The sequence below is a fragment of the Bombina bombina genome, chromosome 5 (assembly GCF_027579735.1).
Source record: "Bombina bombina isolate aBomBom1 chromosome 5, aBomBom1.pri, whole genome shotgun sequence".
NCBI classification, from domain to species: Eukaryota; Metazoa; Chordata; class Amphibia; order Anura; family Bombinatoridae; genus Bombina; species Bombina bombina.
This window is the reverse complement of record NC_069503.1, coordinates 152,332,734-152,355,584: the sequence shown is the minus strand read 5'-3', so window position 1 is coordinate 152,355,584 and position 22,851 is coordinate 152,332,734. Positions and strand designations below refer to the sequence as shown.

The 22,851-nt window shown below is 39.6% G+C and overlaps 1 protein-coding gene across 1 annotated transcript in view; it reads right to left on the bottom strand.

Moving 5' to 3' along the window:
• The window catches only part of MINDY4 (MINDY lysine 48 deubiquitinase 4), a 400,337-nt gene that overhangs the window by 199,086 nt on the left and 178,400 nt on the right, over positions 1-22,851 (bottom strand). The window contains exons 12-13 of the mRNA XM_053713744.1: positions 9,893-9,958; positions 2,967-3,034 (exon numbers count right to left, since the gene is read on the bottom strand). Coding sequence (XP_053569719.1) covers positions 2,967-3,034; positions 9,893-9,958 — 134 coding nt within the window. The remainder of the gene's footprint in view (positions 1-2,966; positions 3,035-9,892; positions 9,959-22,851) is intronic.

Genomic DNA, 22,851 nt, shown 5'->3' with positions numbered 1-22,851 from the left:
CTAGCTTTACTTTCCATTTGACTTAACCCTAATTGCAGGACTGAAGCCTAAAGTTAGAGGGACACTATCTATAGGCACGTGACAGTATTTATTTTAACCTCATCAAGAAATGTATGTATGTCTTATTATGTCAGATGTCTGCCATCAGTGTGCTCAATACTGTTTATATTCCGTGCTCTGATCTAGCATAGACCCTTGCTGCTTAATTTATTCCTATTATTGTTAATTATAGTGGATAGTTATAAAGCAGGCAATGCACTTAACTACCCAATTTCACTGTGTTTTAGCCGCCTGAAAACATTAGAACCTAGCCATAACCCTTTACATAGCGCTCCTATAACCACTTCTACATAGTATGTAATTTATATCTCGTGGATGAGATAATAAAGGCATGTCTGGATTTAGGGGATTAAACTGATACCTTTACACAGTTAACAATATAGCCTAACCGGTTCACAGATTCAGTGCTTTTTATATAAGATTCCTGTGCCCTAACAAACTGACAAGTGTTTAGTTCCCCCCTCATAAGGTCACAATTTGTCCCCAGATTGAATCCCTGAGATAAAATTACCCGGCTTCTGTGACTTGCTTCATAGTATTGGCTTGGTCCTGTCAAAACAAATACAATTAAAGATGGTAAGCAATCACCTTTGTTAAAGTCTAATTTATCACCCCCTTTTTTTAGCCGTGCCGGCCCCCTAACAATGGAGATGTGGGGGTTTGAAAAAGATTCCCATAGGGTTGTATTGGCTCCTTATTATTGGCAGTATCTGCACACTACCACATGTATTAAGACTATTTAAGAGATCCTAAGCTGCCAAATATTTGTTTGTACGCTCCTTGATAGTTCAGACCCATAAGGTTGCCATAAGTTAAGTAAAGTATATCACTTGTCGGTACCTTAAATGTTAATCTCATAACCTGGGTCCAAAAGTGGCCCTGCAGTGCCATTTTCCCTACATTCCCCGCCCCAATCCTACTTGGTTGTCAGCGACCCAAATGTGGCCATTTTCTTTCATTAAGGGGAAATTGTTTATTACCAAGTTTATAAAACCAAAAAAATGAGGTCTTTCAATGTACACCTAACTTTTGTTATATAACATCAAATAATAATGTTGGTTTTTGTACAATCATTATTTCATGCCTTTTTATGTCTTGAATTCTGTTTATTTGTATCCGCATGATGCATGTTCATGTAATTTTCATTCCTCAATAAAAAACTTTATTTAAAAAAAAAAAAAAAACACAAAGAATAGTCCAGCACACACTGTATTTTTGCTACAAATAGGTCCTGCTGGCTGAAAATGTAATTTTTGCCACAAATAGGACCTGCTGGTTAAAAAATTTATTTTTGATACAAATAGGACCTGCTGGCTGAAAATTAAATTTTTGACACAAAAAGGACCTGCTTACTGAAAATTGTATTTTTGAACATATAATACAGCTTTAAAAATCAGCCACGCTCTTTAACAAATACAGCCACGCTCTGTCTTTACTTACTGCGAGAGCTCACTCTTTACGTCACGCTGGGACCGTCAAGCAACCTTATCTGTCTACCGCGCCTGCGTATGATAAGTAGTCTCACAATAAAGACGGCTCAAGAATCTCATGGCGTCCACACTCATTTTGAGTGGACGCCATGTAAGGTTGATTATGGGGCAGGCCCTGCAACCAAAGCTGAGGCAGCAATTTTAGCTACAGCTGCATCGTGCATGCTGAAGTACAATGTCCATACCTTTCGGCATAGACTCAGACTCATAAACGATTTCAAAAGTCTGCATATGAGAAAAATTTCTCACACATCAACAGTGGTGAGGCTCTTCACTCAGAATCATGATTCTATCTAGAATTCTAGATTCTGAGTGAAGAGCCTCACCTCCGTAGATGTGTGAGAAATCTTTCTCTTATTATGCAGACTTTTGAAATCTTACCGGTGGTCACCTCAATATTCACTCACGGTCCACTGGTAGACTGTGATCTACTTCTTGCCCACCCCTGCAATAGTCCATTTAAAATTTTTACGGACTATTTTAATTTATAGCTGATTACAGAAGTAAACTGCCTTGAGAGGTCAATTTATGATCTTTCTGCTGCAGGTTAAGGGATGCTTTTATTGTGGTTCCTTCTGGTTTATCTTAATAAGATAAAAAAGCATAATTAGTAACTACAAGAAAACACTATATGAATCTAGTAAAAAGGTTAAGAATGTTTATACTGAAGTTACCAGGAATTAACAGGAAATTAATACATTTTTCCAATGAAACAGATTGACTTGTGAACTCTAAAACAAGTAAAAATAAAAAAGTATTGGGGGGTTTTGTTTTTTCAGCCCAGGAACATTTTACCCTACTGATGATAGACAAGGAAAAATTACTTTCATAATTACAAAATGGAAAAGAGTGTTGTATTTTTAGTGTATTATATTGATGTTTTATTGTAGACTATTTCACATCATGTTTATATGAATGCATTCTGATCTCTTTTGCATACTATATTACTGTCATAACTTAGAGATTCATTTTTAGATCAATTTTTTTTTTATCTAAAAAGTTCACAGTAATAATCAATACAATGGCATTTAAAACAAATATTAGAACAGAATAATAGTTTTATAAAGGATCTATACTCCTACAATAAAAGAACTGGTATATTTTGTTGGTTTAGGGGGACAGATGAAACTTCACCTATAGATTCCTATACAATTTTAAATCTTCCATAAAATTGCTGTTAAAAACAAATGACAAATAGAAATGCATCACATACATCAGTCTATGCAAATGTGATATGGCATGAAATGGTGTTATGGGAATCTGCTCTTTCCTCTATGACAACAATTTGACATCTTATTTAAAGAAAACAGCTCTAGCGTTCAATTTAGCTGTTCTGTGTAACTTTATATTATTATATTTTCCCTTTGATCTCAATGGGAACACGGTACTCTAGGATATTTTTGTATTAATACTTACAGCTCAGGTGTTCGTGATAATACAGCTGATAAGATAAGCAGTATGCATCCAAATGGACCATTTTCAAACTAGGGAAGAAGATGAAGAAAATAATTGTATAAGAAACTGCAACTTGTAAAAATAATGGACCTTTTGTGTTGGTTTTAAGTAAAACAACTAGAACATCTAGTCTCTTGGCAAATCATAATAGCTAATATACCTCATCTTCATAGTCGTGTGAAACATTGATGTTAAAGGAAAGAGCTTGTAAGGTTAAATTAAACTCCAAATTAAACCCTGCCAATAAAAAAACATAATTTATGTAAGAACTTACCTGATAAATTCATTTCTTTCATATTAGCAAGAGTCCATGAGCTAGTGACGTATGGGATATACATTCCTACCAGGAGGGGCAAAGTTTCCCAAACCTCAAAATGCCTATAAATACACCCCTCACCACACCCACAATTCAGTTTAACGAATAGCCAAGAAGTGGGGTGATAAAAAAGTGCGAAAGCATATAAAATAAGGAATTGGAATAATTGTGCTTTATACAAAAATCATAACCACCCCAAAAAAGGGTGGGCCTCATGGACTCTTGCTAATATGAAAGAAATTAATTTATCAGGTAAGTTCTTACATAAATTATGTTTTCTTTCATGTAAGAATGAGCTAGTGACGTATGGGATAATGATTACCCAAGATGTGGATCTTTCCACGCAAGAGTCACTAGAGAGGGAGGGATAAAATAAAGACAGCCAATTCCTGCTGAAAATAATCCACACACAAAATAAAGTTTAATGAAAAACATAAGCAGAAGATTCAAACTGAAACCGCTGCCTGAAGTACTTTTCTACCAAAAACTGCTTCAGAAGAAGAAAATACATCAAAATGGTAGAATTTAGTAAAAGTATGCAAAGAGGACCAAGTTGCTGCTTTGCAAATCTGATCAATCGAAGCTTCATTCCTAAACGCCCAGGAAGTAGAAACTGACCTAGTAGAATGAGCTGTAATCCTTTGAGGCGGAGATTTACGCGACTCAACATAGGCAAGATGAATTAAAGATTTCAACCAAGATGCCAAAGAAATGGCAGAAGCTTTCTGGCTTTTTCTAGAACCAGAAAAGATAACAAATAAACTAGAAGTCTTTCGGAAAGACTTAGTAGCTTCAACATAATATTTCAAAGCTCTAACAACATCCAAAGAATGCAATGATTTCTCCTTAGAATTCTTAGGATTAGGACATAATGAAGGAACCACAATTTCCCTACTAATGTTGTTAGAATTCACAACTTTAGGTAAAAATTCAAAAGAAGTTCGCAACACTGCCTTATCCTGATGAAAAATCAGAAAAGGAGACTCACAAGAAAGAGCAGATAATTCAGAAACTCTTCTGGCAGAAGAGATTGCCAAAAGGAACAAAACTTTCCAAGAAAGCAATTTAATGTCCAATGAATGCATAGGTTCAAACGGAGGAGCTTGAAGAGCCCCCAGAACCAAATTCAAACTCCAAGGAGGAGAAATTGACTTAATGACAGGTTTTATACGAACCAAGGCTTGTACAAAACAATGAATATCAGGAAGATTAGTAATCTTTCTGTGAAAAAGAACAGAAAGAGCAGAGATTTGTCCTTTCAAAGAACTTGCGGATAAACCTTTATCTAAACCATCCTGAAGAAACTGTAAAATTCTCGGAATTCTAAAAGAATGCCAAGAAAAATGATGAGAAAGACACCAAGAAATATAAGTCTTCCAGACTCTATAATATATCTCTCTGGATACAGATTTACGAGCCTGTAACATAGTATTAATCACAGAGTCAAAGAAACCTCTTTGACCAAGAATCAAGCGTTCAATCTCCATACCTTTAAATTTAAGGATTTGAGATCCTGATGGAAAAAAGGACCTTGCGACAGAAGGTCTGGTCGTAGCGGAAGAGTCCACGGATGGCAAGAGGCCATCCGGACAAGATCCGCATACCAAAACCTGTGAGGCCATGCCGGAGCTACCAGCAGAACAAACGAGCATTCCTTCAGAATCTTGGAGATTACTCTTGGAAGAAGAACTAGAGGCGGAAAGATATAAGCAGGATGATACTTCCAAGGAAGTGATAATGCATCCACTGCTTCCGCCTGAGGATCCCGGGATCTGGACAGATACCTGGGAAGTTTCTTGTTTAGATGAGACGCCATCAGATCTATTTCTGGAAGCTCCCACATTTGAACAATCTGAAGAAATACCTCTGGGTGAAGAGACCATTCGCCCGGATGCAACGTTTGGCGACTGAGATAATCCGCTTCCCAATTGTCTATACCTGGGATATGAACCGCAGAGATTAGACAGGAGCTGGATTCTGCCCAAACCAGAATTCGAGATACTTCTTTCATAGCCAGAGGACTGTGAGTCCCTCCTTGATGATTGATGTATGCCACAGTAGTGACATTGTCTGTCTGAAAACAAATGAACGATTCTCTCTTCAGAAGAGGCCAAGACTGAAGAGCTCTGAAAATTGCACGGAGTTCCAAAATATTGATCGGTAATCTCACCTCCTGAGATTCCCAAACTCCTTGTGCCGTCAGAGATCCCCACACAGCTCTCCAACCTGTGAGACTTGCATCTGTTGAAATTACAGTCCAGGTCGGAAGCACAAAAGAAGCCCCCTGAATTAAACGATGGTGATCTGTCCACCACGTTAGAGAGTGTCGTACAATCGGTTTTAAAGATATTAATTGAGATATCTTTGTGTAATCCTTGCACCATTGATTCAGCATACAGAGCTGAAGAGGTTGCATGTGAAAACGAGCAAAGGGGATCGCGTCCGATGCAGCAGTCATAAGACCTAGAATTTCCATGCATAAGGCTACCGAAGGGAATGATTGTGACTGAAGGTTTCGACAAGCTGAAATCAATTTTAGACGTCTCTTGTCTGTTAAAGACAGAGTCATGGACACTGAATCTATCTGGAAACCCAGAAAGGTTACCCTTGTCTGAGGAATCAATGAACTTTTTGGTGAATTGATCCTCCAACCATGATCTTGAAGAAACAACACAAGTCTATTCGTATGAGATTCTGCTAAATGTAAAGACTGAGCAAGTACCAAGATATCGTCCAAATAAAGAAATACCACAATACCCTGTTCTCTGATTACAGACAGAAGGGCACCGAGAACCTTTGTAAAAATTCTTGGAGCTGTAGCTAGGCCAAACGGCAGAGCCACAAACTGGTAATGCTTGTCCAGAAAAGAGAATCTCAGGAACTGATAATGATCTGGATGAATCGGAATATGCAGATATGCATCCTGTAAATCTATTGTGGACATAAAATGCCCTTGCTGAACAAAAGGCAAGATAGTCCTTACAGTTACCATTTTGAACGTTGGTATCCTTACATAACGATTCAATATTTTTAGATCCAGAACTGGTCTGAAGGAATTCTCCTTCTTTGGTACAATGAAGAGATTTGAATAAAACCCCATCCCCTGTTCCAGAACTGGAACTGGCATAATTACTCCAGCCAACTCTAGATCTGAAATACAATTCAGAAATGCTTGAGCTTTCACTGGATTTACTGGGACACGGGAAAGAAAAAATCTCTTTGCAGGAGGTCTCATCTTGAAACCAATTCTGTACCCTTCTGAAACAATGTTCTGAATCCAAAGATTGTGAACAGAATTGATCCAAATTTCTTTGAAAAAACGTAACCTGCCCCCTACCAGCTGAGCTGGAATGAGGGCCGCACCTTCATGTGGACTTAGAAGCAGGCTTTGCCTTTCTAGAAGGCTTGGATTTATTCCAGACTGGAGATGGTTTCCAAACTGAAACTGCTCCTGAGGATGAAGGATCAGGCTTTTGTTCTTTGTTGAAACGAAAGGAACGAAAACGATTATTAGCCCTGTTTTTACCCTTAGATTTTTTATCCTGTGGTAAAAAAGTTCCTTTCCCACCAGTAACAGTTGAGATAATGGAATCCAACTGAGAACCAAATAATTTGTTACCCTGGAAAGAAATGGAAAGTAGAGTTGATTTAGAAGCCATATCAGCATTCCAAGTTTTAAGCCATAAAGCTCTTCTAGCTAAAATAGCTAGAGACATAAACCTGACATCAACTCTGATAATATCAAAAATGGCATCACAGATAAAATTATTAGCATGCTGAAGAAGAATAATAATATTATGAGAATCATGATCTGTTACTTGTTGTGCTAAAGTCTCCAACCAAAAAGTTGAAGCTGCAGCAACATCAGCCAAAGATATAGCAGGTCTAAGAAGATTACCTGAACACAGATAAGCTTTTCTTAGAAAGGATTCAATTTTCCTATCTAAAGGATCTTTAAACGAAGTACCATCTGACGTAGGAATAGTAGTACGTTTAGCAAGGGTAGAAATAGCCCCATCGACTTTAGGGATTTTGTCCCAAAATTCTAATCTGTCAGACGGCACAGGATATAATTGCTTAAAACGTTTAGAAGGAGTAAATGAATTACCCAATTTATCCCATTCTCTGGAAATTACTTCAGAAATAGCATTAGGAACAGGAAAAACTTCTGGAATAACCACAGGAGATTTAAATACCTTATCTAAACGTTTAGAATTAGTATCAAGAGGACCAGAATCCTCTATTTCTAAAGCAATTAGTACTTCTTTAAGTAAAGAACGAATAAATTCCATTTTAAATAAATATGAAGATTTATCAGCATCAATCTCTGAGACAGAATCCTCTGAACCAGAAGAGTCATCAGAATCAGAATGATGATGTTCATTTAAAAATTCATCTGTAGAGAGAGAAGTTTTAAAAGATTTTTTATGTTTACTAGAAGGAGAAATAACAGACATAGCCTTCTTGATGGATTCAGAAACAAAATCTCTTATGTTATCAGGAACATTCTGCACCTTAGATGTTGAGGGAACTGCAACAGGCAATGGTACATTACTAAAGGAAATATTATCTGCTTTAACAAGTTTGTCATGACAATTAATACAAACAACAGCCGGAGGAATAGCTACCAAAAGTTTACAGCAGATACACTTAGCTTTGGTAGTTCCAGCACTAGACAGCGATTTTCCTGAAGTATCTTCTGACTCAGATGCAACGTGAGACATCTTGCAATATGTAAGAGAAAAAACAACATATAAAGCAAAATTGATCAAATTCCTTAAATGACAGTTTCAGGAATGGGAAAAAATGCCAATAAACAAGCTTCTAGTAACCAGAAGCAAAGAAAAAATGAGACTGAAATAATGTGGAGACAAAAGCGACGCCCATATTTTTTGGCGCCAAATAATACACCCACATTGTTTGGCGCCTAAATGCTTTTTGGCGCCAAAAATGACGCCACATCCGGAACGCCGACATTTTTGGCGCAAAAGGACGTCAAAAAAATGACGCAACTTCCGGCGACACATATGACGCCGGAAACAGAAAAGATTTTTTGCGCCAAAAAAGTCAGCGCCAAGAATGACGCAATAAAATGAAGCATTTTCAGCCCCCGCGAGCCTAACAGCCCACAGGGAAAAAAAGTCAAATTTTTTAAGGTAAGAAAAAATTATTGATTCAAATGCATTATCCCAAATATGAAACTGACTGTCTGAAAATAAGGAATGTTGAACATTCTGAGTCAAGGCAAATAAATGTTTGAATACATATATTTAGAACTTTATAAATAAAGTGCCCAACCATAGCTTAGAGTGTCACAGAAAATAAGATTTACTTACCCCAGGACACTCATCTACATGTTTGTAGAAAGCCAAACCAGTACTGAAACGATAATCAGCAGAGGTAATGGTATATAAATAAGAGTATATCGTCGATCTGAAAAGGGAGGTAAGAGATGAATCTCTACGACCGATAACAGAGAACCTATGAAATAGACCCCGTAGAAGGAGATCACTGCATTCAAATAGGCAATACTCTCCTCACATCCCTCTGACATTCACTGCACGCTGAGAGGAAAACCGGGCTCCAACTTGCTGCGGAGCGCATATCAACGTAGAATCTAGCAAAACTTACTTCACCACCTCCATAGGAGGCAAAGTTTGTAAAACTGAATTGTGGGTGTGGTGAGGGGTGTATTTATAGGCATTTTGAGGTTTGGGAAACTTTGCCCCTCCTGGTAGGAATGTATATCCCATACGTCACTAGCTCATGGACTCTTGCTAATTACATGAAAGAAATATATTCTATTTAAGCATATAAGAATAGCAGATTTTATATTTATTATTTATTTTGCATAAGGGCAGAAACTTGATTGTGCTTTTTACAGAAACATGTAATGTGTGTCCTTGTGAAAGTGGTTTGGGACACGCCTTTCTTAAAGTCACTTTCTACTTCATATATTGCCCCCCCCAACCCTGCCTCTGTTCCCACTTGATAGCCTGCCTATCCGTAATAATTCTTCTTTCTTTACAGAAGTGTCATAAGAAAGTAAGATCATTTCGAGGCTATACAGCCCACCCCACTAAGTGCAACCCATCTCTTATAAACAGCAGATGTCTTCATCTTGCACAGGAGTGTGCTATTTTAAAGTGAAAGAAGTAGTTGTTATGGTCTCTGATTGTCTGCATCATCCTATGATGCCCCTATTGAAAAAAGTTTACTAATGGGCAGGTTATCAAGGGAGGAATATGTCAGTTACAGGGTCCAATATCCTGTATGTAAGAAAAGGAGAGTATCCCACACCGGACATACTATATGTTACTATAAAAACATTATTATTCATGTCTACTGTCTATTTAAGCATAAAGAGGCTTACCTGATCCAACCAAAAGCCAAAGAAATCATGAATAAATATTACAATGCTGTTTTATTTTAGTTAGTTTTTTTTCCATTTGGAAATTACGTTTTGAGTTTAAAAAGTCCCAGTATTGTCTATTAACACAAAAACAGCATTGTTTTATGATGAACTACAAGGTCACAAAAAAAAATATTGTATAAATATAAAATTATTTACCGGGCTGATATTTTGTTGGAGAAAACTCAGCAACTCTTCATATTTTCCAAACTTATACAATATTAACTGAAAGAAAGAAGAGAGACAAAGATATTAGATGGTCAGAGATAAAAAAAAATAATAATAATCCTAGCATAAACTAGGTTGGATAAAACTTTTTTAAAACTAATCTTAAAGAGACAGTATACACCAATTTTCATATAACTGCATGTAATAGAAACTACTATAAAGAATAATATGCACAGATACTGATATAAAAATCCAGTATAAAACCGTTTCAAAACTTACTTAGGAGCTCCAAGTTTAGCACTGTTAAAAAGGTTAGCTGGAACACCCACTTTAATTAGGAAATAACAGACACTGCCGAGGAACAAGGAACAGTAGGAGAAATATCAGGGTAAAAAAGAACAGAAAATTACTGCCGCCTCATAGACAAAACACGAGCGGGAGCTGTGGACTCTTCCCAACTCTTAAACGGGAAGAGTTCACAGCTGCATTCATTACTTTTGGGAAAACAATACCCAAGCTAGAGGACACTGAATGCAAACAAAGGGTGGGTACAAAAAGGCACCACAGCCTGAAATTACCCGACACCCTATAAAAATAATAAACGACACGGGTAAAAAACCCATAGCCCAGGTAACTGCACATCAGTTACACAACCAGCAAAGCCGAACTAGAGACAACTCAGCCCCAGAGTCTGCTGAGCACAAACAGCCTCCAAGGAGCCAGCCCCGCGGCTCTCGACTCCCCCGAAGAGAGCCCTGCCTAAAGGTCAAGGACCTCTATCTGCCCCCGAGAGGGAGAATAGATCCCCAGAAGAAATCCAAAGGACCCTTCCACACAGGCTCAAAAAAACTTAGAACAACCCATGGTTGACACGATATTATCGCCCAGGGAGAAAAACAAGGACCCGAAAAGAAGTCCATACTCAGGAAAAAAACTTTACAAAGAGGACCCGAGGGTCACCCTCATATCCCTGACACAGCACCATAAGATAAGGTGCTCCAGAAAACCGCAAAGTCCCTGTTGCATCGAAGTCAAGTCGAAACCTGCAGGCTAGGCAAGCATAGGCAGCAGAGACAGGATAACTATCCAGCAGCTAGCAAAGAGCTCTCCAGGAGAACACCAAGCCACCTGAACAGGAACTCGCAATGACCAGCTTCCAGGTAGGAAGACTGACCCAGCCATTGTGGAACCCAACCACTGCATAGCGCCGAAAATCTCGACAACAGCTCCCGACCCGAATACCAAGCTCCAAGGAGCGTCCCCTCCCAGCAACAGACGCCGTTAGAAAAGAGGAGGACATCAAAAGTCCTCCCACCGAAGAGGAGGACAGACTCAGGAAAGAAAATGGTCAACACTGCATAGAGTAACCGATCCCCGACCTTCCCTCCAGGGTAATGGTCCCAGCCCAAAGGTTAGTCACAGACCAAAGACAAGAACCCCATTACCTCTGGAAGAAAAAGGATGGACCTACGAGGAGCAAAACCCCAGAGTAGAACTCTGACCGCTACCAAAAACAGCAGGCTACCGTGAGTCAGGACAGACTTCGTGCTCGGGTACGAGACCCCCTACACTGCCGTCTTCCATAAAGAGGAACACTTCCCAAAGGGAAGAGAGTTCCCAGACCCCAGCATCTAAATATCATAATCCAACATATAACAGGAGCCTTACCCCCAGCCCCATGCTGCAGGAACGGTGGAACCAGTCACTACTCCACATCACCCTGTTCCAGGATTCTGAGAGCGCAAGAAGGGAAAAATAACCCTACAAAGCAAGAAAAACAAGGACCCACAGGTCGTCACACATACTGAGGTAACTCCAAATCAAGGAGAACACATAAGAACCCATCCCCCACTCTAGGAGATGAAAGAAAGGGAACTAAAGCAACGGAAACCACCCTACCATAGAGGCGAGACCCCTCCGCCAATATCGCCAACTCAGTTGAAAAGACACCTGGAGTCTACAAGGAATATCAAATGCACCAGAAGACCAGTAGAGAGAGACCTAGAACCTAAGCCTCGGGCAGATAGGAATCTCCCATAAGAAACAGAACCCCGTCTCCTTCAAAGGGACACGCAGGACCACAAAACCTAAGGTTAAACCAAACCGTCCAAACCCGATCCAGGGAGAGACATGGTCCTAGGCCAGAGTCCTCTAAAAACAGAATTGATCGAAAGATCTAACTTCCTGAGGAACCCTAAGCTGCCATCTATGAATAGGAGCGCACCATCTAAAGTCTGTAGACTTAACAACCTAGCAAACAGGCTCAAACCCAAGAGTCTAAAAAAAAAGAGGCACCTAGTGCTTCTGGATCGCAAGTAAAAACCTCCTAGAGAAGCTTAACTACGTGACAACCAGCACCCGAAGGTGGATGTGAACCTGGACCTTCTGCTTGCCATCCCAGTAACCTAGACGGAAACCACCCTCCACTAAGACCCAACAGAGCATTCAGGATAAAAGGTCATCTACCTGACCCAAGAAGGGCGACAGTCTGTAACCGACCTCGGACCTCCACTCTCAAGCCTGAAGGCTAGATCCACAACAAAGTCGAAGATAACACCCGAGCGCTGAAAGACCATCGTAAGACCAAGGGTAGATCTTATATGGAAGAGACAACAGTCTCCAGAGAACATTGCAGGATCCACAAAAAAAACAACCCTTTAACAGGGTAAAGGCTGAAAGCCTTGCAGCTCCTCACAGAAAGCAGGGTAACCCCTGCACTCCACCTGCTAGAGCAAACACAAAGCTGAGCAAACGAAGGAGGACATGCCCGCACTTCCAGACCAGATGACCCACCCAAGGCGGGAAGGAAGGAGACCCCGCCACCGCAAAATAATGTTATTAGGCTAAAGAGTCAGCATCCGGAAGAACCTCAAGTGAGTACGCAAACCATTCACCACTCGGAACGCTAGACCACAGAGGTCATTCAAATCTCCCAACTCCAAAGGAATGGAAACTTCGGTTCTGAGTCCCCAGGGACCTGAAAGAACCATGACGACGACTGAAAACTCAGACCCGTATCCCAGGCGAGTAGCCAGAAAAATCCAACCATAGATAGGCACTCACAACCCTCCAATCGGAAGCGTTGTATCTACACACTAGGCCTCATACTTCGAAATAGGATCCAAGCCCAGGTTCCATATCAATAGGCCAAGTGACATAATCTGACAGGATTAAATCAGCACCACGAGTGTGACATGAACCCAAGTAACAGCAGAAAAGCGTCCGACCAGTACCTGCATGGTATAAGGACACTCAAGAACTGTCCAAGGTTCAAGAAAATTTGACCCGAAGGTTTGATAAATGAACTAGAAAAACATCATTTATGTAAGAATTTACCTGATAAATTCCTTTCTTTCATATTGGCAAAAGTCCATGAGCTAGTGACGTATGGGATATACAATCCTACCAGGCGGTGCAAAGTTTCCCAAACCTCAAAATACCTACAAATACACCCCTCACTACACCCACAATTCAGTTTAACGAATAGCTAAGAAGTGGGGTGATAAAGAAAGGAGCAAAAAGCATAAACAAAGGAATTGGAATAATTGTGCTTTATACAAAAAAATCATAACCACCATCAAAAGGGTGGGCCTCATGGACTCTTGCCAATATGAAAGAAATTAATTTATCAAGTAATTTCTTACATAAATTATGTTTTCTTTCATGTAATTGGCAAGAGTCCATGAGCTAGTGATGTATGGGATAGCAATACCCAAGATGTGGAACTCCATGCAAGAGTCACTAGAGAGGGAGGGATAAAAAATAAAGAAAGACAATTCCGCTGAAATAATAAATCCACAACCCAAATCATAAGTTTTAATCTTATAATGGAAAAGAAAAAAACTGAAATGATAAGAAGAAGAATCAAACTGAAACAGCTGCCTGAAGAACTTTTCTACCAAAAACTGCTTCAGAAGAAGAAAAAACATCAAAATGGTAGAATTTAGTAAATGTATGCAAAGAAGACCAAGTTGCTGCTTTGCAAATCTGATCAACTGAAGCTTCATTCTTAAAAGCCCAGGAAGTGGAAACTGACCTAGTAGGATGAGCTGTAATCCTCTGAGGCGGGGATTTACCCGACTCTAAATAAGCATGATAAATCAAAAGCTTTAACCAAGATGCCAAAGAAATGGCAGAAGCCTTCTGACCTTTCCTAGAACCAGAAAAGATAACAAATAGACTAGAAGTCTTCCTGAAAACTTTAGTAGCTTCAACATAATACTTCAAAGCTCTCACCACATCCAAAGAATGTAAAGATCTTTCCAAAGAATTCTTTGGATGGGGACACAAAGAAGGGACAACAATTTCCCTACTAATGTTGTTGGAATTCACAACTCTAGGTAAGAATTTAAATGAAGTCCGCAAAACTGCCTTATCCTGATGAAAAATCAGAAAAGGAGACTCACAAGAAAGAGCAGATAATTCAGAAACTCTTCTAGCAGAAGAGATGGCCAAAAGAAACAACACTTTCCAAGAAAGCAATTTAATGTCCAAAGAATGCATAGGCTCAAACGGAGGAGCCTGTAAAGCCTTCAAAACCTAATTAAGACTCCAAGGAGGAGAGATTGATACAAACCAAAGCCTGTACAAAACAATGAATATCAGGGAGTTTAGCAATTTTTCTGTGGAATAAAACAGAAAGAGCAGAGATTTGTCCTTTCAAGGAACTTGCAGACAAACCCTTATCCAAACCATCCTGAAGAAACTGTAAAATTCTAGGAATTCTAAAAGAATGCCAAGAGAACTTATGAGAAGAACACCATGAAATGTAAGTCTTCCAAACTCGATGATAAATCTTTCTAGAAACAGATTTACGAGCCTGCAACATAGTATTAATCACTGAGTCAGAGAAACCTCTATGACTAAGCACTAAGCGTTCAATTTCTATACCTTCAAATTTAATGATTTGAGATCCTGATGGAAAAACGGACCTTGAGATAGAAGGTCCGGCCTTGGAAGTGGCCATGGTTGGCAACTGAACATCTGAACAAGATCCGCATACCAAAACCTGTGAGCCCATGCTGGAGCCACCAGCAGCACAAATGATTGCTCCATGATGATCTTGGAAATCACTCTTGGAAGAAGAACTAGAGGCGGAAAAAAATAGGTAGGTTGATAACTCCAGGGAAGTGTCAATGCATCTACTGCTTCCGCCTGAGGATCCCTGGACCTGGACAGGCACCTGGGAAGTTTCTTGTTTAGATGAGATGCCATCAGATCTATTTCTGGAAGCCCCCACATCTGAACAATTTGAAAAAACACATCTGGGTGAAGAGACCACTCCCCCGGATGTAAAGTTTGACGACTGAGATAATCTGCTTCCCAATTGTCTATACCTGGGACATGGACCACAGAAATTAGACAGGAGCTGGATTCTGCACAAACAGGTATCCAGGATACTTCTTTCATAGCCTGAGGACTGCGAGTCCCACCCTGATGATTGACATACGCCACAGTTGTGACATTGTCTGTCTGAAAACAAATAAACGGCTCTCTCTTCAATAGAGGCCAAAACTGAAGAGCTCTGGAAATTGCACGGAGTTCCAAAATATTGATTGGTAATCTCGCCTCTTGAGATTTCCAAACCCCTTGTGCTGTCAGAGATCCCCAGACAGCTCCCGAACCTGAAAGACTTGCATCTGTTGTGATTACAGTCCAGGTTGGATGAACAAAAGAGGCCCCTTGAACTATACGATGTTGATCTAACCACCAAGTCAGAGATAGTCGAACATTGGGATTTAAGGATATTAATTGTGATATCCTTGTATAATCCCTGCACCATTGATTCAGCATACAAAGCTGAAGAGGTCTCATGTGAAAACGAGCAAAGGGGATTGCGTCCGATGCTGCAGTCATGAGCCCTAAAACCTCCATGCACATAGCTACTGAAGGGAATAACTGAGACTAAAGGTTTTGACAGGCTGCAACCAATTTCAGATTTCTTTTGTCTGTTAGAGACAAAGTCATGTATACTGAATCTATTTGGAAACCTAAAAAGGTTACCCTTGTCTGAGGAATCAAAGAACTTTTTGGTAAATTAATCCTCCAACCATGTCTTTGAAGAAACAACACTAGTTGATTCATGTGAGATTCTGCAGAACGTAAAGACTGAGCAAGCACCAAGATATCGTCCAAATAAGGAAACACCGCAATGCCCCGCTCTCTGATTACAGAGATTAGGGCACCGAGAACCTTTGAAAAGATCCTTGGAGCTGTCGCTTGGCCAAAAGGAAGAGCAACATATTGGTAATGCTTGTCTAGAAAAGAGAATCTCAGGAACTGATAGTGATCTGGATGAATCGGAATATGAAGATATACATCCTGTAAGTCTATTGTGAACATGTAATGCCCTTGCTGAACAAAAGGCAGAATAGTCACCATTTTGAATGTTGGTACTCTTACATAACGATTCAAGACTTTTAGATCCAGAACTGGTTTGAATGAATTTTCTTTCTTTGGGACAATGAACAGATTTGAATAAAACCCCAGACCCTGTTCCTGAAAATGAACTGGCACGATTACCCCAGATAACTCCAGGTCTGAAACACACTTCAGGAAAGCCTGCGCTTTCTCTGGGTTCACTGGAATGCGTGAGAGAAAGAAATTTCTCACAGGGGGTCTTACTCTGAAACCTATTCTGTACCCCTGAGAGACAATGTTCTGAATCCAATGATTTTGGACTGAATTTATCCAAACATCCTTGAAAAATTTTAATCTGCCCCCTACCAGCTGAGCTGGAATGAGGGCCGCACCTTCATGCGGACTTAAGGGCTGGTTTAGATCTCTTAAATGGCTTGGATTTATTCCAGATTGTGGAAGGCTTCCAATTGGAGACAGATTCCTTAGGGGGAGGAATAGGTTTCTCTTCCTTATTTTGTCGAAAGGAACAAAAACGGTTAGAAGCTTTAAATTTACCCTTAGATTTTTTATCCTGAGGCAAAAAAGCTCCCTTCCCCCAGGGACAGTTTAAATTATAGAATCACACTGAGAACCAAATAATTTATTACCTTGGAAAGAAAGAGATAGCAATGTTGATTTAGAAGTCATATCAACATTCCAAGATTTAACCCATAAAGCTCTTCTAGCTAAAATAGCTAAAGACATATATCTAACATCAATTCTGATGATATCAAAAATGGCATCACAAATGAAATTATTAGCATGTTGAAATAATTTAACAATGCTATACACATTATGATCTGATACTTGTTGCGCTAAAGTTTCCAACCAAAAAGTTGAGGCAGCTGCAACATCAGCCAAAGAAATAGCAGGCCTAAGAAGATGGCCTGAACGTAAATAAGCTTTCCTTAGATAAGATTCAAGCTTCCTATCTAAAGGATCTTTAAAGGAAGTACTATCTTCCGTAGGAATAGTAGTACGTTTAGCAAGAGTAGAGATGGCCCCATCAACTTTGGGGATCTTTTCCCAAAACTCCAATCTATCAGTAGGCAAAGGATATAATTTTTTAAACCTTGAAGAAGGAGTAAAAGAAGTACCCAGTCTATTCCATTCCTTAGAAATCATATCTGAAATAGCACCAGGCACTGGAAAAACCTCTGGAATAACTACATGAGGTTTATAAACCGAATTCAAACGTTTACTAATTTTAGTATCAAGGGGTCTAGTCTCCTCCATATCGAATGCAATCAACACTTCTTTTAATAAAGAACAAATATACTCCATTTTAAATAAATAAGAGGATCTGTCAGTGTCAATACCTGAGGCAGAATCCTCTGAATCAGGCAGATCCTCACCAGAGATAGATAAATCAGTATGTTGTCGGTCATTAGAAAATTCATCAACTCTATGAGAAGTTTTAAAAGACCTTTTACGTTTATTAGATGGCAGAATGGCAGACAATGCCTTCTGAATGGAATCAGAAATAAATTCTCTTAAATTTACAGGAATATCCTGAGCATTAGATGTTGATGGACCAGCAACATGTAATGAACTACTACTGATGGAAACATTCTCTGCATGTAAAAGTTTATCATGACAACTATTACAAACCACAGCTGGAGGAACAGTTACCACAAGTTTACAACAAATGCACTTAGCTTTGGTAGAACCGATATCAGGCAGCAGGATTCCAGTAGTAGATTCTTAGACAGGATCAGATTGAGACATCTTGCAGTATGAAAAAAACAACAACAACAACATTTAAAGTAAAATTATCAATTTCCTTATATGGCAGTTTCAGGAATGGGAAAAAATGCAAACAGAATAGGCCTCTGACATAGAAAAAAAAAAAAAAAGACCAGAGGCAAAAGGCGACAAAAACGTCCGGAATGAAACTCGAGCGTCATAGATGACGCAACCTCGTGAAAAGACTCAGCGCCAACTAAGATCCCGGAAATGACGAATTTGCGTCAACAAACGTAATTTTCGTGCCAAAAAATTCTCGCGCCAAGAATGACGCAATAAATTATAGCATTTTGCGCTCTCGCAAGCCTAATACAGCCCGCAATATAGAAAGAGTCAATTTGAAAACCTTAGGTAAGAAAAAAAAAAATTCTTTTTTTTTCCAAAGCATTTCCCAGATATGAAACTGACAGTTTGCAAAAAGGAAATATACTGATAAACCTGAATCATGGCAAATATAAGTACAAACATATATTTATAACTTTACATATAAAGTGCCAAACCATAGCTGAGAGTGTCTTAAGTAAATGAGACATATTTACCAAAAGAAACCCATCCACATATAGCAGATAGCCAAAACAGTACTGAAACGAAAATCAGTAGAGGTAATGGTATATAAGAGTATATCGTCGATCTGAAAAGGGAGGTAGGAGATGAATCTCTACGACCGATAACAGAGAACCTATGAAATAGATCCCCGTTAGGAAGACCATTGTATTCAATAGGTGATACTCCCTTCACATCCCTCTGACATTCACTGTACTCTGAGAGGAACCGGGCTTCAACATGCTGAGAAGCGCATATCAACGTAGAAATCTAGCACAAACTTACTTCACCACCTTCATAGGAGGCAAAGTTTGTAAAAACTGAATTGTGGGTGTGGTGAGGGGTGTATTTGTAGGCATTTTGAGGTTTGGGAAACTTTGCCCCTTCTGGTAGGATTGTATATCTCATACGTCACTAGCTCATGGACTCTTGCCAATTACATGAAAGAAACATAATTCTGTTATTTAAAAATTCGCAACTTCAGTGGAAGTGCCCACGCGACCACAAAATCGCAAATATCAGTTCCAGAGAAGAACGTTCCCAAAACGGAAATCTATCAGACATGAGATTAAGAAAAACTAATCAAACACATCCATCCGGATCAAAATAAAAAGGAAGGCAGCACCCGCGGGTGAACACCCAAGGTGAATGAGAACACCAATGGGACCAGCCGATCAGAGGCCTCATTCACCCAAGCTAAGAACTGGAACCAAAACATAAAATAAAAAACGGAGACGTTAAGGAGATTAGCTTCATCCCCAAACGTCTTAGCCAGCTTGCCATCCAGCATCTAAGGCCTCGGATCCCTCTGCCAACTAAGACTGGGATCCTCTAACATCGCCAAAACATGTCTTAAAAGGACGCGAAGACGTGCTAGCCTATAAAGGAAGGCAAAATCTTCCCTCGCTGGATCAACGAAAGACCCTGGTCCCGAGGTTGGGGCCCCTGAAGCCTCAGAGGCCAACGCTTCCCCAGCAGGCCGAACTGAATCAGGCGATCCCACGTTAACAGAACACAGACAGTATCTTAGAAATATTTGACTTGGGAGATATAAATGAGTCAGCGCCATAGAAATGGCCATAAGAAAACGTACCGTAACCTCTGGAGGAAACAAGCCACCCTCCGGAGTATAAAGGCCATAGGGACACCTGCTTGAGTAGTCAAGAAAGGGTTTGGGGCAGACGCCTCACGGGACATGGAAACCTCGGAGGCAGATGGCTCAACGCACTCTAAGCTCCCTGATTTGGGAGAAGAGAGTACTCTAGAATGGCAATCGGAACATAACTGATGGGCATTGATTACCCGGGCCATTTCATATTCATCACAAGACGCATTCTCCGTATCAGAGACATCCATGTCTAAGATATCAGAATCCTCGATAATCTTGGGATTACAAAAATGACAAACACTATCTGGCACCCTTTTCACACCCCCAATGGCTGGGGCACTCAACACCTCCTGTGAACCAGACAACCCACGAGCTAGACTGTCGCCACACAGTCAGCATACGGAAGTGAGAAACAACATAACCGCACCCGTCACGAGGTGCACCGTGCCAGTCACACAAAGGGTGCGCCCCCCTGTCACACAAAAAAGTCCCCCCTGTTCAATAACCCACCTCAGGAGATATTAACCCATGATTCCTTATTAAGATAAAAGGAGTCCCACTGGGTCCCTACATTGTCTTGTTAACATTACATTCACATATCGAAATAAAATGAAACGATCTTACCGGAATCTGTGCCGTGGAACAGGAACACTGCCCTTCAAGTGTGACAGATAGTAGCCTCGCTTCTGACATGGACTTGAGTGAATAAAAGCAGGCAGCGAAACTTGTCAACGCTGATTGCCAAGGAGCTGTTGATATGAGTCGGGATGGTTTCGCAGAAAAACTCTCCCTGCATCTCCGGACTCTAACTTTCATTCATGCTCTCACTGAGATGCTGACAGCACTACTTCAAACTCAAGTCCCATTTCAAAGAGTACTACCCTCCATGAAAGACTATCTCGAACTTCTGACACTTCTCTTCCAACCTCCTGTGACGAAAGGCAAAGAATGACTGGGGGATGAGGGAAGTGGGGGAGGTATTTGAAACCTTTGTCTGGGGTGTCTTTGCCTCCTCCTGGTGGCCAAGTTCTGAATTCCCAAAAGTAATTAATGCAGCTGTGGACTCTTCCCGTTTAAGAAGAAAAGATAGATTCTTTACTACACATTCCACAGCTTTGCACAATCAACATTGTTATATTAATATACTTTATAAGCTTCAAACCTCTAAATTTCTGCCTGTTTCTAAACCACTAAAGACAGCCTCGTATGACAGGCTTTTTTATTAGCTTTTCACAACAGGGAAGTGCTAGTTCATGTGGGCCATATAGATAACATTGTGCACACGCCCATGGGTTCTGCACAACACAGCACTAATTGGCTTAAATGCAATTCATTAGACAATAAATAACAAGTCATGTGATCAGGGGGCTGACAGAAGATACTTAGATACAAGGTAATCACAGAGGTAAAAAGTATATTAATATAACCACGTGCAAAACTGGGGAATGGGTAATAAAGGGATTATCTATCTTTTTAAACAATAAACATTTTTAGTTGACTGTCCCTTTAACTGTGAACACAGTCAATTTGGCCACAAATTTCAATAATCACGAACTATGATCAGACAATGTAGCCTGGTTTATTTTACTATATAATCCCTTCCACCACGCAATTAACCATCCAACACCTTATTATACCCTGTTTGCAACTCCCTTAAAGGGACAGTCAAGTCAAAATAAACTTTTATGATTCAGAAAGAGCAGCAGTTTTAAGACACTTTCCAATTGACTTCCATGATCAAATATTGCACAGGCTTTTTATATTCACATTTTTAAGTCAACAAGATCCTACTGAGCATGTGCACAAGCTCACAGGATATATATGTATACTAGTATGTGATTGGCTGATGTCTGTCACATGATACAGGGGGGCTGGAAAATGGGAGAAAAAATAAATTTGTCAGAAAAAAATCTACTGCTTATTTGAAATTCAGAGTAGGTGTTAAATCAATGACCTTTTAATTATGCACTTGTTAATTATGCAATTCCACTGCATTGGGTGGTCCTTTAACCAAACAGTATTTTCTCAACCACTTGCTGAAGATAGCTTCACGTTGAAAAGTATGCCATCCCACTCTTCTGGTTGGTTAATCAGTGAGCAAATAATTTGCTAAAAAGAAGTGAGGTAATTTTTTATATTGCATTTGTAACATATTTGGTAAAATTTGAGTAATATATATTAAATTTATATGAACACTAAAAGTGTGGTTTTACTAAAATAAATGGAGAAAATGCCATGCTGAACCAGAAATTACGGTTTTACATCTGCTAGAATAAAGTAAATGTTAGCTTATTTCTTAGGCACTATAAAACTGTCATGTTCTACGTTTTGACAGGTCCTGATAACATATTGTATTTTCCACCATATCAATCTAAGCTTGACAAGAATAATATTTTCGTACATTCTTAAGTAATTGAAACTTTTTATTACTTTCTAATTTGGAGTGTGAGAAAACGTTATTTGTTAGACACATCTCAACATGGAATGTGTATACTAGATGTTCTTTTTCAGAATTATAAAACATAATAAACTTCCTGTCATATATGGAATTTCACGCTCTTTGGCAGCTACCGTGAAGCTTACCCTAAAAAGATTCTGGGTGACTCAAGACCAGTAACAAGAACATGCTCAGTAGGAGCTGGTGCCTCGGAACGTGTATATATAAAAAGATTGTGCATATTTAGATAATTGATGTGAATTGGAAAGTTGTTTAAAACTGGGTGCTTTATCTAAATCACGAAAGTTTAATTTTGCCTTTAGTGGTCCTTTAGGTAGGACTGGATGAGGAAGCAGAAGAGCGTTGCATTAATTGAATGCTCTGAAGGACTAATAGTAAATAGGTATGAAAATACCAACTGGGCTTCTGATTACATTTGCAGAGCTTGGGTCAGCAAGTTCACTTGGACGTCAGAAGTGGTCTTCTCCAAGGGGGGATACCAGCAAAGAACGGAGTAAAATGTGCTAAACAAAGAGCTTACTTCAAGACCAGTGTTGGGTTGTCAGGGATAACTAAGCCTACACAAAGGAACTAATGAAGATCTTGGGCATTATTGGAGAACACGTACTCTATTTGGTAAACAAGGAATGAAACAGTCCAACACTTGTTTCTGATGTCTACAGGTGAACCATAAAAAAAATAAGAAATTATAAAATT